This window comes from Pygoscelis adeliae, unplaced genomic scaffold (genome assembly GCF_000699105.1).
Source record: "Pygoscelis adeliae isolate BGI_AS28 unplaced genomic scaffold, ASM69910v1 Scaffold14, whole genome shotgun sequence".
Taxonomy (NCBI): Eukaryota; Metazoa; Chordata; class Aves; order Sphenisciformes; family Spheniscidae; genus Pygoscelis; species Pygoscelis adeliae.
This window is the reverse complement of record NW_008825109.1, coordinates 1,106,588-1,124,941: the sequence shown is the minus strand read 5'-3', so window position 1 is coordinate 1,124,941 and position 18,354 is coordinate 1,106,588. Positions and strand designations below refer to the sequence as shown.

Genomic DNA, 18,354 nt, shown 5'->3' with positions numbered 1-18,354 from the left:
ATAAAGTTCACATCGCAGTGTGAAGTATGAAACTGTAAAAGCAAACACTATTATTTATTTCAATTACTACACGACACAATCCCAACCCAGGTGTTCTTCAAGGTTGTTTAACATTATGTACCCTTTCTTATAATAGACATTTATAGCCACAATATTAATGCCCCAGAATTTTAATTTTACAGTCATATATGCCCTGTGAAAATGGTTTAAAGATAAAAATAACTAAATATAATGTGCTGTTGCTGAATTATTTTACAAATTGAAAAGCAATTTTCACATTGGATAATGAATGTTAAAGATTTTACTGATTTCAACAAAAGAACTTCTAATATTGCATGACTTAATACACTGCAGAACAGTGCAGTTCAAGAGGAGACACAAGTCTGAACATGTCAAAATAATACTATTTCAAATTTATGATTAATGTTTTGTCTGTGTATATATATTTGTGCATAAAGTCCTATCCTTCCCACCTTGGAGTCAATCGTGGTTTTGTCACTAACTTCAAACTGAGCAGAACTTAGCCCTTGTTTGTACATGAGATCTCGTAAAATTGTACAGGCTTCCTCGGGGGAGCTGCTCAGCAAGTACAGGTTGGTGCAGCTCCACTGACTTTAACAGAGCTATAGCGAATCCCACCAGATGAACATCCTCCCATTACCACATTTTCCCCACATACTTGTTTAAAGCCACAAATGTGACATAACTATGCATGGGTTTCAAAGCCATTAATCTATGTATACGTGTGTGTGTGTGTATGTATAAATATAAACATACACATTCTGTGCTTCACATGTGAAGTTTGTTGCATAAAAGAAGAAGAAAAGAGATTAAAAAAAAACAGAAAGTTGCAGAAAGCATTAGGGAAATAATCACAAGTATTCATAAAGCTCAAAGGGAAGCAAAGCATTCACAATCTATACAAGACTCTTTAGCTACATCATAATCACCTTAGAGTAGGCACAAATAATGCAGCATACAGAGAACTATAAGAGGTTCGAACACTATAAAGTTGCTTAAGCTATTCCATTATCTAATGAAGTCGATGAAATCTAGGGACAAACTAAAACCTGTGCTGTTGCAAGCAGAACTACAGCATCAACAAACACAATTTCAGTTTCACCCATAAACTGAAACCTTCTGGTCTTGCTCAAAAGAAGCATTTTATTTCTGCTCATGTATAATGGGAATTACATTCCACACAAAAGGGATCTCAGAGTCTATAAACAGTGTACCTTTTCAATCTCTAAGGGACTTTCATTCCTTAAATGAAATATTAATGATACATATTGCCCCTGAATAGCCCCTTAATACAAGTCATATGTTGAAATGATTAAATGTTATGGACTAGCATATTCTTTGAAACAGTCTTGATGGAGAACTCACTATGATAACAATTACTGATATAAGGTCCATTTTTCTTTTCCACAGCTAAGCAAAGCCGTGGGATTCGGGTTTGCTGGCAATCTGTGCTCCCTGCACAGAACAAACGTTCTTAATAAACTGCCTTAAGCAGCAGTAGCCTATATGGGAGAGGGGAGGAAAAGTAAAATTCCTGGAATTTATTTTCTTTACAGGAAAAAACAATTTTCAAAACATGAGTAAGTATTTTGTTCGGTCTGGTGGAGTTGTCTGAACATTTGGAAACTGATCCCAATGCACCTTTACATAATATGCATTTCCTGGGATTAAGTAATACATTTTACAAAGACATTCCCTCATAACAGGCAAAAATGCAAGTAACTTCACAGCTGCGAACTTTTCCAGTAGAACAGGACAGCCTTAGGATCGGAGTATGGGGGGTGGGGGAGGGCTGTTCCTTTTTCTGGGAACGGTTTTAGATCTGAAATCTGAAGCAGTGGCAAAACATGCATTTCAAAAGGGAATGACCTAACTGCTTCAGTGAACCTGCCAGATCAATGACTTTCTCTCCAGGTGATACTGGAACCAAGTATTGAAAACAGAGAAGGTAAGTTTTGTATTCTGCTGCCCTTTTACTTCTTTTTGCAAATATCCTCCATAAAGAAAACGATACTGATACAGTGAAGCCATAACATCACATGCCAACATTTTCCAGCTGCTGAATTTTATTATGGACAAATCAGTGTAAAGGAATTATTTCACTACATTTAAAAGTTGGCATGAGGCAGCTAAACATGTTCTGCTATTAAGCAAATTTTCCTGATTTCAAAATATATTAAATCATCACTAAGTAGCTCAAAAATATAATCTCTATAGATTTTTGTTGAGGATCAGAATCACACTAATTTCTAATTCTTAAATCATTAGTATTTGAGATACTGAAAGGAAAGGTATAAGACAGTGAAAGTGTGTGATCACTACACTATGGGCTTAAATACAACAGATAAATTTTAAAGCAATATGCAACGTACGATGGGAAATATTGCTATTATGTAAATTAAAATAGACTAAGATTCCCACAATAAAGCAGCAGAAAACAAATAAAATTAGTAGATATTTGTTAAGCAACTGGTTATAATGCGTGACCTACTTAAACACTAAAGGAGTTTTGCATATTCATGCTGTACAAAATGACCACCTCTAGAAATTACGAAAACAGAGAAATTAGGTCAATAGGAGGATGATTTACAGTACCACCATTTCTGTAGGCTTTCATTTTAAAATGCATAAAATGTCTTATTACAGCAAATAAAAAATGATGTTCCTGTCCTTAACATAAGTGAAAATAATCACTGGTTTCTCAGGCAAAATGTGTTTTTCCAAAAGGTGTCATCATATGTGTGTCAGATGATGCTGCTAGCCAGCAGGTCCCCATATTTCCTCACTTAGAAATCTGTCCATATTTACTTGCAACACACGGATGATCAGTATTAACAGCTCTCGCCAGGTAAAACATTCATGTTGCCTGTGAACACCCTTCTGTTTACGTGAAGAGAACTTGAACACTACTTTGAAAGCATTTACTTTTTGTCCTGTAACCACATAGGATTTCTTAATTTTCTTTTCATTTAGATAAACAGACTAAACTTAGAGTGTTCCAAATGTGTGTGTCGGGATCAGACAGTATGGTGCAAGCAGTTTAATATGGCAGGTTTTTTCTTTTCTGCATTTTACTTATTCGTTGGTAAAAGCAAAGCATTCATTAACTGTTCATACTAAAATGAATAAAGATACCTATGTTAAAAACAGAACATATAATCAGTACCTCAGATGATAAAAAGACTGCTATTCATAAATGTGCCCACTATGGATTTGTGCGTTATATTCACCTTATCCAATCTTCATTCCTTAAAGTGTGCACAATGCTGTTTTGTATTTGATGGACACATTCAATGGCTCATTCATTACAAATTCTTGCATTAAAATGCAGTGGTAAAGCCAAAAATAGCCCCACATGCTAGAATTAATTTGGCCCCGTGTTTTTAATATTAAATATGCAAAACTCTTTTGTGCGATTCACTATTACTGTAAATTAGCAGCTATTCTCTTTAAAAATGTTAAACCTTCACCAAATCACAAACCATAAACATTGTTCCATTTTCTCTTTTACACTGAGTCTCCTACTGAATCCATATCATCCGAAGAGAGTGGGCGATACAGGTCCTGTAAGATGAAGTGCAGTATAGATTTGTTTATTGTGTTGGATTTGTTGCACTGCAACTGTCTTACATTCTTTTTGTTACTGTGGACCAGAAGATATTGTTTAACATAAAATACACATACTCTATATAATGAGATTTTTGGCTTAATGTCATACAATTATTTTTTAATCAACAAATAGATGGTTGGAAAATAAAGCTGGAGTTTCAATGTACAACATATTCTAAGAGGCAAATATTTTTTTCTTTGATTCTTTCCTACTAAGCGCTGTTAAAACAATATTTGTCTGTTCTGGGGAGTCCCTTAGTTGTTTGGAAATTTGGCAATCTGAATTTCATCTTAAAGGGAACATACTTCCCTTTTTGCTGTTTCGCAAACAGCAGTAGGAAAGTAAGTGCTTACCTTATATAAGATAATCAAAACTTGCCACCCACTGGTGATATAGCACGGATCCAGCAACATTTGAGCCCCAGAATGCTGACACTGAATATTGCTGTTACCTATATTGTACTGACAATGGTATCTCTTTTCCACAGATTTTCTGTGTCTGTGTGTATGTGTAAAAAGACAGCATGTAAAATCCCCCCGTCACAGGCTCTTTCTGACGGTAGCCAAGCAACCAGCTCATGACAGCAGAGGGAGAGTCTGAGTGTACAGATCCACTTTGGTTTTTTCAACACCCACTCCGAGCATCCTCTGATGATGGATCAGATAATCCTTAAATGCCAGAGGTGTTAGGGGATGACACAGTGCCCTGTTCAACCTACACAGCACAACAATCCTCTCCAAGATACACAATAGCACTGAATGAAAGAGGAAGTTCAGTAAGGAGGAAGCGGTAGAGGACAGAGAACTATCTTTTTAAGGTGAATTAAGCATAGCTGATGGTTTAGGGAGGCACCGAGTAGGCAGGTGCCCAGCACACCTCATAGGCAAGCTCTGATACCTTTAAGCTGTTTCTGGGGATCCTTTAAGAATAAAACATATTTATGAAATAAAAAACAACTGCAAGACAAAATACAAGAGCACATGAGAATGGGAAGGCTGATGGAGCCAGCTTTAGGCTTGAGCTTGGTTTGGGGGTTTTTGTTTTTTTTTTTAATCACAGGAAGATAACTGAGACAAAAAATAAACAAATCTGAAAGCTATACTATAAAACAAGGACTACCTAAAATGAATGCTTTACAAATTTCAAATTTACAAGGATCTCAATAATCTACGGAGGTTTATGTTTTACTTGCAGGCATGATATAAAGGGGATTTAAGTCCCTTAAAGGGGTTTTTCATTCCCTAGAATGCTTATTCTGCATGTATTTTGCCAATGGGCATGTGTACATACAGTAGCAGACATGTTAGACTGGCAAACTGAAAATCAGACCTTAAATACATCTCTATTTTGCTTTGAACAATCTAGGCAAAAGAAGAATTTTAAACAGGCAAGACCATCTCATTTTGAATACTAATTAGTTAGTTAATTATTAAATTTCTTTTGACCATATACAGTTTTGGAATTTCTAATATATAGTACAGAAGAAAAATCTTTTGATTTGACAGTGAGGGTAATACACCAAACTTTTGAATCTTCCAGGTGACTACTCACTCCTCTGAATATAAAAAAAACAATGCATTCAGAACTTACAAAGAAGATATTTGTTAAGAACTGACTTTTAATATTTGGGGAGTATTTCTGTGGTTACTTTTATAGCTCTATGGTTGTTTTAAAGTAAAATCATGCACAAGATTTCAGGATCATATTCTATGCCCTTTCATATATTTTAAATACTTGAAACTTTTTTAAAGTTTTCTTTTCTGCAAGAATTTTCCTTGCCTATAATTAGCCAAAGAGCTGTATTTCTGAAAAATATGAGGAGAATCTATTCATTATTTTGCATAGATTAATAAAAAGACAAAACTTGCCCAATGAATGCTTCTTGGCCCCATACAACTAAAAAAATCCTTATATACACGGAATTCAACAACTTTGTCTGATTAGTCAAGAGGTACCTTAAATCTAAATTATTACTATTCTATAGGTTGTAGTCTCTAGGGAAGTAGGAAAAAACATTTAAAATAATGGCAAGCAATGGAAAAGCAGGTATAAAGTATAGAATATTTCCACCCTAATTGAAGTAATGACTCTGATTACAAGACAGTGGAAAAACAAGCTCATAAACTATTATAAAGGCTAGTTAAATAAAATGTGGGGGTTGCTATTACGTATATTTATTGTTATGATTGCCATGTCACCTTTTCTGAGTTTGCATCATTAACCGTACTCTGTTGTGGTAGGAAGTATAGGCATGTGCAACACAATAACTGTCTGCTTCAACTGCTATAAACCTAAATTTCAGATATTTTCATCCTCTGTGGAAAAACACAATTAAGTACATAACAATTTAAAAACAAGAATTTTAATTTCCTCTTTAAGAACAAATATAAAGAAAATTAAACTATAAGAAAGCATAACTATAGTACACAGGCTGCAAGTTTAAACACTCAGAAGCTGAAAAAAACATAAAAGTCCAAACGATTGCTAGTTCACTTTCAAGTTCTTGTATTACACTCATGAAATTAATCTTTCAAATCTTACTTTGACTTACATAGACTGAATTTTGCCCAAGATTATCAATATATAACTTTCACTGATTTCTGAATTTCTGGAAACAACTCAGCCATGCACATATGCAGGTGAGAGGATTAAACTTTATCTTTTTATGTTCTGGCTTTTGAGGGTAGAAAATTTTATTTGTGGGATTACAAGAGCACTGTTTTCATGAGTATAGTACATGTATCACAGCAGCGTTCTTGGCTTTATTTACGTCAGTGGAAAGCCTTCCATCAAAAGCCAGAATTTTTTTTTTTTTTTTAAAAGTGAATGATCAAATGTCAATAAGCAAGAAGATTGATCAATCCCTATTTTAAGTTGCCTAATGCACTCTGTAATTAGAAGGAATACTTTCTTTGGAAAATTCTACCATCTCTACAGGTCTTTACTATTTTTTGCAGGTTTTTACTATTCACAGGGAGAAATCCCTCAGTTTGTGGAAGTACCTTGCTTTTGTGCCTCTGAATTCAAAAGCATGACTTCCTCTCATCTGTATTTCCCAGGAAAAACACTGGCAGCCTGCCCAGACCCCTGAGCATTTTGACGGACCAAGCCTACAACTCCCTCATAGCACTCGGATGGGGATGGTGAAGAGCTGATTGATTAGTTACATCAAGGGGAATCAGGCTATGCTAGAGTCAGCATTTCCTGTCGTCTTCCAGACCCAGTACATACCACTGGCATTCCACGTACCTGATGGCACGAGAGAACAGGTACTCCTCTAACTTTAACCACAAGGAGAGAGGGGCAGAGAAAAAATGAATTACAAAGCTGAGCTGGCATTTCCAGGACCCAGAATCTTATTTCAGTTCTAAAGCAGTAGCTCCCTCAAACTCCACGTAAAGAGAGAAACCCAGACCAGTCAGAAACCCAGCCATCACCTTCAACCCCAGACCATGGCTCTAGCAGCCAACACCAACACTCTTCTTTCAGGGCAGGAATACATCACCTCTCAATGATGGGGACAAGGGGGGCACTGAAATCAGTCTCCTCGTCTCTCTTGTAGGTCTATCACATGATACCAACACTTCAATAACCTCCTAGAGAATAAACCTTCTCCTGCAGCTGGCTCGTCAGCCCTGTAGCTGAAGCCATTGAAGACAAAGCAAAATGCTTTGGGTTCAAATTTGTTTTATGACAACATGGTACATAAAATAACCTATCCTCTAAATAAAATTTAAATGGCAACATACAAAAGATGGTACTAAAACAAAACAGAACACCATTTATACTGCTAACATGAAAATTAAGATTAGTAAGCACCGTTTAATGGCTGTTCATAGAACTAATTTAGTCATTGGAATACACATTATGACCTTTAATGACACAATCATATGTTTTTACACTGAACTTCTAGCTCATTCACTTCACAAGTTAAAAATGAAAGGAGCTGAAATAAATTCTCAGAGCAAGTGTAAAGTTTCCACCCCTGAACTTCTGGGCAGTTGATTTTGTAACCTAAATAATATTATTGCAATGCATTTTACATGATTGCAATCTAGTTTTACATTCATGTATTCCATGTTTCGTCAGGTAAAAAAAAAAAAAGTCTGTCTAAAATAAAGCCAGACAAGCATGAAAGGTCCCCTACCGAGGTCAAGGGGACTGGATATGAACATCTGAGAAGAGAATTCAACTCTTTAACAATGTTTTATCTCTCCTGTAGTTTACTTCAATATTTATTTTCTGTACAGTTAGCAATGTGATTATGTTACCACTACACAGCCCTTTGCATCCATAATACTGCCACTCAGTGATCCTGTTACACTTCCACATAGGGAACCTGGGTAAGAAGCAGCCCATTCACTCTCCTCTTCACATTTGAACGTCAGAAACCTTGTGGACAAAAACCCTTTTTCTGTCTGATGGTGCTGATCACATGGTTCCCACTCACCCATCCACAAACGTTAACAGAAAAACGTTTCTTCACTGTGGGGAGAGAAGCATCAGTGATGGGGAAGGTAGTTTAGGAAAGTTACCAATGAAAAGAGACAGCCTTACAACAAATGAAAATCCACTGTATACTGTTATCATCCATCTAAACAGACACCCTTACATTACCAATGTATAATTCATTTGGAAGACTCTTTCTTTCCTCTTCAGTGACTTATTAATGATTCATTAATAAGCTTTGAGAGTAAGAGCAAACAGGTGTGGAAGACATCGCATTCAAGAAAATTTTAGTACCAGCTTACCCAACTGAAACTTGCATCTTTACTCTCTGTGTACCAGATGATGAAAACCATGACACTACCCTGAGGCTTCAAGCTGCCACTCACTGGCTCTCTCTATACTGCAAGATCACAGTCAGCTTCCATATCTATAAACAAGTCACGGCAGAAACCCATGGCTGTATCCCAGCCTGAGGTAAGACTTGGGCATGCACAATTCCTCAGCTCCCTGGTATCCACCAGACATGAAGAAGGGTACACAGGCTAGAAGGGAGTCGTGCCGTGTTACAGCTATTCCTGATCTGTATATCTGGGGAATCAAGTCTGCACCAGCCCCTAAAGTCAAGCACTGCCCATTTTGTACATAATCCCCTTACTTTGAGAGACAAATTACGTCTTTATTTAAAAACTGAAAAGGCAGAAAAAGCATGTGTTCAAACTGTGTTTATAAACAAGTCTGAGATACAGAGTACTGCCTTAGGGAAGCTTTCATGGAGAACTGATCACAGTTTAGAAAATAGCAGAAGAGAAGATACATAGACATCTGTCCCATTGCTTTTGAACAGATACAATTAATTAAATCAGCATGTGGAGCCTTTTGGGTTGAACGAGTAATATTTTGTCAGGGGGTTACAGCAGTAACATAGGTACTACCTTAATTCTGGATGCTTAGGTACACTGTAGATTCTTCTATACATGATAACTAGTGGGAACCTACAGCTACTAACAACTCTGGTCCAGAAAAGTGACTGACAAGTCTCGTGCTGCCTTGGTACTGATAGTATCTTCACTGCACAAGGCTATGATATCACAGCTAATCCACAGCTAAATTCCACAGCGCATTCTTTCACCTTGCTTCAAAATCAAAGCTGTTTGTAGGTTTTTCAAGTGACATAATGCCCATGGCAAATTAAGAACAAAAAAATGTCTTTGACAACGGGAACATTTCCTTCCAGTTGTGAAATGTTTGGAAAAAGAAACTAAAACAAAAAAAAAAGTTCTGTAAAAAAGGAGAAAGATACCCCTGCTTTTCCCCTCAAGGATAAACCAATTCCCAGCATACTTAGCATTTTGACAGACACAGAACAGTTGTATTCCACTTCAGAGTGTTGTACAAATACAAGGACTGCAGCCAGGCTCTTCCACCCTACAACTCTACGCACAAGGAATCAGTGGGGAGAAGGCTATTGGATAATGGCTATGCCGGATTCTCCCCAGCCATGCTTAGAAATCAGTTTCCTTATTTCCTTACCCTCTGTTTCCGTAGGCTTCCTGGGCTGGTGGGAGATGGGCTTGGAGACTTCCCAGAGCGGGGAGTAGAAAGCTGGCTACCAGGGGTTCCATTCACTAAAAGGACAATAAATTGAAAAAATAAATATAAGGCATTATTAAAAACAAAGAAGTAGTTAAATCAACATGTTTCTTTTCATTCTTTGTTGAACAGATTAATTTGCTTTTGCTTAATGTTTTAATCATTAAATAAGGTAATTCACAAAAGAACTGTTTCCTCAGAGTTTTGGCTCATGAAGCCAATTTTTATACAGAGTGCAAGCAAATAATCAACAAACCTGAAAAGACTGTTTAGTCAATGGCAGAGAACATGTTTTCTTAAACTGTATTGTTCCTGTGCTTGAATGTTAAGAGGAAGCAAGGTGCTTTGTTAACCTTAACAGACAGTTGCTATATGTAAACCTTTTCATTCCATTTAGTTATGGCTTGAAGTGCTACCCACCAAAAATAAAAAGCAGTACTGCTTGCAAGAACAAATCAGCTACTTGCTGTTCCTCACTCATTCATCTGAAGAGATTTTTTAAATACTATCTGACCTAAACATCACCTCAGACTTAAGCCAGAAGGGCTTTCTAGAGGCAAATACATTGGATGTAACACCTCAAGTCTGACTTACAGCAAAGCATCACTTTCTCAAATAAATATGTTCCTTCATATATGTCAGTGCCTATCATTTTAGAAGCATCTTTTGCGTGCATGTGACATTATCCATTAAATTAACAAAACAATACCAGCAGAGGACAGAATTCTACTACAAAGTAATCACAAGAGGCTATCAATAATGTTCACGCTGAAGCACTGATAGAAACACTACAAAGCGTGTATCACATATATAAATAAATATTCTTAAACAAGCAACTGTTAATTCACAGTCCAAATTTGTCAGCACCAGGAAAAAAAGAATCAACAATCAGATTTCCAGATTCTGAACTTAGGAGAATATTTACATACTAGGATATCAACAAGGCATTTGACTTACCTTCTATGAGTTCTAACATGGACAAAATCTTACTGTTTAACCTGATAATAGCAAGCAGCAAAATTCCTGCTCAGCACTAAGCCAAGCTGTAGCCAAACTGAGAAGCAATGGGATTAGTTAAGGATAGCTGGGGCTGCTCACAGAGTGAGCTGAATGCGATGCAGGATTCATAAGCAGAAGCCTTTTCTGCGTAAGGCTGACGTCTTCAGAGCAGCAGTGGGAGGTGCAGGTGCTGTCTTAGGGCTACATCAAAGGTGTCAATTAAGCATAATGCTGCTGCTTCACAACGCTGAGCCACCGCAACCCCCACTCGCTTTCCATGGAGCCCCGAAAGCCTAAGCAATTTTATATACTGTGCATTGAATCATAATGAGGTGCCTTTGGGGGCAATATACCAAATGACTCATCCGAAAATCAAAATGACAATAACTCTTGTAAAATCTTGGCTGACTGGCAATCTAGCAAATGCTAATTCCTTTGGATAATACAGTTGGAATTTTTAATAGATTTTTCTTACTTTTACATAATACATTGTTCTCACTGGCTAATACTGGGCCCACATATTATAAGGAAGAAACATGTATACCTACCACACCACTCACATCAATAAAACACATTACACTGCATGACAGATAATGATCACTTAATAGTACTTAGGTGCTATGAATGATCAGATCTCAATATCACTTTGTGCAAGGCATTATTTAAGGTAAAGTTGCAATATATTTGTATAACTATAGGACTAAACAAGACACACTTATTTGCAATTTAAATAGGCTGCTTTTCTAGAAAACCATTCCACTCATCTAGGCTTCAAATTCTCTTTGTACAGAGGACAATGCTTTGCACATATCAGCACTGATTCAACTGTTGTACTAAGTGTGTGGGGGAGAGCACATGCATATGGACACATTCACTGAAGTTCATACAGTATTCAGCAAAAACACCCCATAAGTTTGGCCAATAATGACTAAAATCAAATTTATTATCAATACTTCTGAAAACATTCAGGAAAAGGGCAACATAAGGACATTAAAAATGAGCTTTTTGGAATCTCAAACTTCTAAAGTTTTAAAGGGCTTCTTATAAACAAATACAATATTATTTAGAAGCTAATACTAAACTACTACTATTCACATGGAGCTAGTCCTCAAGACTGCTCAGTAACAAGACTAGTGCTCTGCCTTCTCTTTAAACCAAGCAGATATTCTTAGGTCTTATTATTATGAGAAAATTTAAGTTAACAGATACACTTCAATAAACCTTGTAGCACTAGGCACCGGTTCCTGTTCCTTATAGATTAACTCCTTCCCCATAACTTTCAACAATAGTTTTTCTTAGAATTACTATTGCAATTATTCTGTCCTGAAGACAAAGACTTGAGGCTACCAGGTGGACCAGACAAATAGATGCAATGGTGTATTTGACTCTTGATGTATTTCCCATATGTACCATGTTGATGAGTATCTATTTGAGATGAAAAAACACAGTTTTTAAACCTAAACAGTTTTTAAACCTTTAAACACCCTAAAAATTAATCACTTGCCACCACCAGAGTATCCAGAGTGTTTAAGCTAAGCTCCAATACTCTCCCCAACAGCACTTTTTAAAAACGGAATTTATGATAGTTGTGCTTGTGTTGGCCATCTGTAATATGTGAAATCAAGAGCACAATTAATGGATCAAGGCCTTCAGGAGATTTAAGGGGAGTTTGCTCACCTCCTTACCCATATCCAAAACACAAAGGTGCTAAGTACATAAAACGCATACCAGGATTTTTGTGAGCTTACAAGGACTCCCCATGGAGAGCTGTTAAGGAAACTCTAGAGATGACAATTAGCACTGGGGATGAGATTCCTTTTACCAATCTTTAGGTACCTACTGTGTAGGCTTCTACATCTGAAGTAGTTTTCTAGACCTTATTTTAACCAACTTGCTGTCATAGCACGAGTTGTATCATCCCTAAGCAACCGTCTAAAACAGACCTGATGAACAATGTACTAGGAGCATCCACTGCAGTGTAGACTTCTGAAGTTAGGCAAGATGAATCCAAACCCATGAACCTAGAGGTTTAGGATATGCTGGAGATGAAGCAAAATCATCAAAATTTTCCCCACCTACCAATTTTAGTGGATTTTATTCCAAGCGCAGAACTCCATTAAATAAACTCTGATGACTGAAGGCCATACAGAGTCTACATTAGGGTCAACCTGAACAGGGACTTGGATGACGTGGGTTCTATTCCCAGCTCTCTATATGCACCTGCACAACATCAGACAAGTCATGTCATCTCTACCACTTGTCTACTTAGGCTTTAATATCCGGCAGAATGAACTCTCTGTGCACATCATGTTGTCTGTCTTCTGGATGCTCTGCATACTTGGAGATATACATTACTACTTCCACTGATATTATTACTGTAATGCTTAAGACAGACATCACAACAGGGAAGAAATGGTAATTCCCAATAATTCCCCAGTCCATTCCAGGGGCCCTCCTTTTTTATCTTCTTGTTTATGGCTTGCTGGCCATTCCACCTCTGACTCTAGTTCCTTGCGAGTCATTATACTGAATTTGCAAATAGAGTTGATATTAGGTGCTGTGTAGCAGGAAGAGACTGGACTGATTCTGACCCCCTTCCTGAACTCCATTTACAATCACAACACCATTCTTACGCATGCAGCTCATGATCAGATAACATGGCAACAAATATGTGAATAAAATCAATAATATTTAATAATAATGCATTCCTGATAAGTACAGGAATATAGTCTAAACTGCCCTAAAATCCATTTCTAGGTGGAATGCATTCTGGTTGGAAACTGCATTCCTGTCCAGTATCTGCACTGCATTTCTCACTGACTGATACAGCACATGTTCCTACAGGGAACCCTGATGTAGATAAAGACATATGAAATTGGTAAATCACTGTTGTGATTAATCATGTTATTGAGTGAGGCAAGAGGTTTCTTGTCACTTTTTATTCATAAAATGGCCAGGGTCAGAGAATTTAGCTTAATGCACAGCACCCTCCCATTGTCTCATCAAAAGGATTTATCCATTCAAAATTTCACAGGTGAATATGTATTAAAAAGCTAAAACAATAACAAAATTATTGTGGCTACTCTGAGAAGATGTATGCAACTGCTTAGCTATGAACTCCTTTCCTTACTGTCCTCTCTTGCTGAGGATGCATAGCAGGGCAAGAACCTGTCTTTGTTTTTCCAGCACCTGGCACACACATGAAGGTAGAAAACCACATAAAATAGAAGGCTAAAGCTGGATACCATCATCTACTGAGATAAATGCAAAATAGGTTTTCATATGAAGATATTTATAAACTAGTGAAAATGCTGTAAATAAAAAGTACTTTGATAGCATTCCAATAAATACATTTTGATAGGGCATCTTTTTATTAAGAAATAAAAAGTGAGAAAAGCTGAATTAAAGTATCAAGTGCCAGTCTGAGAAGCTGCCAATGCCACTGCATTGTATTAAAATCATACACTCCTATAAAACTGCCTGTTGATGTGTTAGCATCTTGTACTCTATAAAAAATGTTGAGATGACTCTGTGTGTTTATAAAAGTGGTTTGCCGAACACAAGTGTGTGTGAAGAGGAAAGAGAAGACTAAAGGAAAGGAATGGTGCAGGCTTTTTTGCAGCCACAACTTATTCATGACTAGGACAGCCAAAACTAAAAAATTATTTACAGAAGACACAACAACATGTGTAGGTCATATTCAGCAACTGTTAGCTAGAAAATGGTGATGTGAGATCACTACTGGACCTTGTCCCAATTACTCCTGTAGTTTGTCACTATCCTTTCCAAAACAACATTTTTGTCTCAAGAAGATTATGTAATTACAAAGTAGTTAGGGAACAAACCATACCTTGCCTTTTCATTCCTTCTGCTTTTGTATTCTACTTGTATACACCTCATCATCTTTGTCTTCATTGCAAAGGAGAGAGCTTGTCCAGAGCACCACATTAAGCAAGCACCCTCATTATCACTCCTCAGTAAAGACAAGGCTTTGTAGATTCTACCTTAGCATGCAACTGGTTGAGAAAAATCCCAAATAACCAGTACTGCATTCATTTTAACTGGTGCTAAACTGTCCTTTTTACATTCAATCTTGGCTAGAGTTTATGACAAGAAGTTATGCAGATACAAAAAGAACATGTCTCTGCCATTGAAGACAAGGCTTAATAGACCCATACACAGCTTTCACCTCATCAGCAGATCAACAGATCAGAAATGTCAGCAGAAGGGATCACCCTCAGGTCAGGTTTACATTCCCATCCCAGCAGCCCACCGATACCTGAGTCCCTGTAAGTCACCAGTACCTGTGGTAGCCCAACATGTAACCCAAGCAGTGCAGAGCTCAGCAGGGACTGTAAACCCCACACACGCTCAGCCCACGCTGATCTCTATGGAGTGGCCACTATGATGGCACTTCTACTTCAACCTGAAGTCAGCTATGTCCGCACTATCAAGCAGAGAAGTGCTACAGACACGTAGATATTGCAGACATGCCTGAGATCTCAGAAGACAGGAGCCTTCCTTGAAAAGACAATTCCCTGGAATCCACAAGTATTTTTTTCTGTAGCCTCAGAAGGTGGGTAAGTGCCTCTTGTTTTTTCTCTGCACTTCATCAGAGTACAGCTGATATCTATGTTCTTGGCTGCTAATTTCATGTAGTACCTAATCTAGAGAGCATCTACATGTACTCAAGATTTAATGAAAATCTCTCTTTTGAACTGATTCTCAAATCAGCCTATGCGAATAGAGTACCAACTCTGAGGATGTTTCTTCATTCAGCATTTAACTTTTTAATCCTTTAAGAGGTTAAACTATTCAGTCTAACCAAATCTATTTTTCTTACTAACTCTTGATTTTTACTACAAGCTATAAAATTGTAAAACTTAATTTTTTAATGATTAGTATCAAATACAAACACTATAAATAAAAAAATTAAAAGGAAGCCAGGATCAAAGTAAAAATCATCTGGAAATCCGTGGGTCTGTAGGATGACTCCATCACTCCCATGGGTTTGTACTCTTGGCTTCAGGAAAGCTTCGCTTCAGCATATTTATTACAAAATCTGTCAGCTGAATACCTATAACAGTGTGAATAAAAACGTGGCCTCGCCAAAGACAATATGATATGTCATGTTCCTTCCTTTGGGATCCAAAAGACCTTCTTGAGTCAGGTGGTTGAAGAAGGGTTATTTCTGGATAACAGCCTAGGGATGAACTATCAAACTAAATGAAAACATATCTTCTTGCAGAGGAACAGATCTACCTCTTTTTTTCTAACTAGCTGAGAAAAGCACAAGCATTTGCTCTAGAGAAGCTTTCAGTAAGATCCAATTTCCATATCCTGAAACACTTTTTTCTTTAGGGAAGATCTAAAGTTTTGATCAGGCTTTAGTCTGACATGTAGCTTCACAATTTCTTTGCCCAGGTGCAATTTTTTAAAAAAACACACAGCCCTTGGTAATACGACCTACTCTATCCGTTCTTCACATACGTTCCCTTTGTCATTCGGAATAGATACGTATCAACCCAGTTATTCTTGAAATAGACACTTGTCGCACTAAATAACTGAAACTCCTAAATAACTCTTCTTAACACCAAACTTGAATCGCTGTTACAAATAAGATTTCAAGCATCCAAGATATTTTGGGTGATACTTTGAGGGGAATAGAAGATAAGTCAGAGGGCAGGAGAAGTGAGAAGGAAATAATTTTGAAGGAGGTGCTCAAACTGAAAAAAAAGAAAGTAGTTACTTTTATTGAGAGCAAGTCCTGAAAATTAGAGTTGGGATTTCAGAGGCTAAAACAGAGTTCACCTGAATGCAGTATCCTTCCTTAATTTAATGGACTGAGGGTACAATAATTCCAGCTGTCTCATGCTGCTCTTGATTTGATTAAAAATAATGATCATGAAGAAGTAAGCGCTGCTTTCTTCAAATCTGTTACGTCTTCACTTGTGCTGAGGCTGCCACCAATGGTGTTAATTGGTAGCTGGACAGAAGCCGACAGCTACTGAATAGGCATCAGACATTCATAGTTTTCAGTCACCAGCAACAGGCTGATACCCAGTCTCACTGAAATTCAACGTCTCTTTTATGATGTCCTTTCCTGAATAATATTTGATGCCAACAAAAAAACATCAAGGTGTTTTACAGCCTTTAAGAAGACATTGGGAAAATTAAGTAGAGGCAGGATTATCTATTGCACTTGGAACCAGACTTCAGCCCTCTGCCTGCCTGCCTGCCTGGGAGGTCACGCTACTTTTCTCTGCTTCTCTTCTTTGCCTTGTTCCCTGCTTCTCTTCTCTATTCAGACTGAAAGCATTTTGAAGCACACAATACCTCAAATGCATTTGTAAAAAAACAGAAAGCAATTCTCCTGCAGTGAGATTTCTGTCTTGCAGTACCGTTTTGAAACACTGTCAGATGCAAATAAATAACTGAACAAAACATATAATAATGTAGAAGTCAGCCCTTACCACAGGTCTTCCTAGCTTGCATGTACTCTTTTAAGAAAAAGGTATTCTCTGTTTTTTTTATAAAAATAGGATGCATCTGCTCTCAGGAGCCAGGGAGGTTACCAGGAAAATATAAGCACATTAAGCATATACTCTGTTAAGAAAAGAAAAAGGAAAAAGCAAGGATGGAAGAAAGGTGAACGCCACCTATGGAAAGGCAGTCTTTCCTCTTAAATAAGTCAAGAAATAGTGTAAAAGCAGATGCAGCTTTTTTGCTCACTGTAGATTGTATAGCTCAAGAAAGGGTGAGGGGTGTGTGTCTGCCATTCCCTTACAGACTGACACATATTTCCTTGCCCTCAGTTAACCAGAGCACAGACTTGAACCTGCATGGCACTGAGCACCAGTGCTCAGTGATCTGGTATCACTAAGGGTCTTTCTCTGCAACCCTGCAGCCTGCTTTCCACTCGCAGCTCCACCCTTTCCCCCATGCTGCCATGGCAGTATGACCCAGAGCCTGTGGGACAGTATTTTTTATCCTGTTGTTCCCCTGCTGTCACTCCCATGGCCATTACCTGCAAAGCCTGACAGTGTTGTTATGGCAGGGTCTGTATGGGGCTTTCAGGCTCACCAAAGATGCTGCATTTACAGGCAATGGAGGGAGAAAGGCACCTCCAAAGGGTGAATGTTATCTAAGACATCTAGGGATGTTGCTATCTAGGGGATGTCACTAAAAGCCCTTTGCTCGCAGTACCAGATTAGATGATGAGGGAAATGGTTCTCCAGAGCAGTGGCTGGGGGCTCGCCAAGGAGAGGGGACACTCAGGGTCCTTTGCCTGCTCCCGCACACAGTCAGGGACCACCATGACAAGGTGAGACTGAAACAGAAAGCTCTACACATTAAAGGCGAGGGCCTTCAAGCAGGATTTTCTCTAAAAATCAGTTGTAACATTACTCAATTTATATTCAAAGCACCGGTTTTGGTAAAATGGTATTGCTCCAAACTCAGAGGTGCAAAAATGACACACAGATATTGAAGAAAACCAACAAACTGACCAACATCCACAAATAACCCCTTTGATTTCTGTAAGTAACTTCAGAAGCTATTGGGATGAATTTGGGAAAGTTATCGCCCCATACCACTATTTGCTCAGAACAAGGGTCTCATGGACTTCGTTGCATTTATAAACATTTAGTTCAATCCAAAGTTTGGCTTAATTCACTTACCACTTG

General features: G+C 37.8%; 1 protein-coding gene across 5 annotated transcripts in view; it reads right to left on the bottom strand.

The window, feature by feature from the left end:
- The window catches only part of DCLK1 (doublecortin-like kinase 1), a 249,288-nt gene that overhangs the window by 53,495 nt on the left and 177,439 nt on the right, over positions 1-18,354 (bottom strand). For 2 of the 5 annotated variants that reach the window (XM_009327719.1, XM_009327720.1), the window contains exon 5: positions 9,611-9,705. In XM_009327719.1, coding sequence (XP_009325994.1) covers positions 9,611-9,705 — 95 coding nt within the window. Of the gene's footprint in view, positions 1-2,723; positions 3,586-9,009; positions 9,013-9,610; positions 9,706-18,354 lie in introns of those variants that run through there. The other 3 variants (XM_009327724.1, XM_009327721.1, XM_009327723.1) reach the window with 3 other exon arrangements.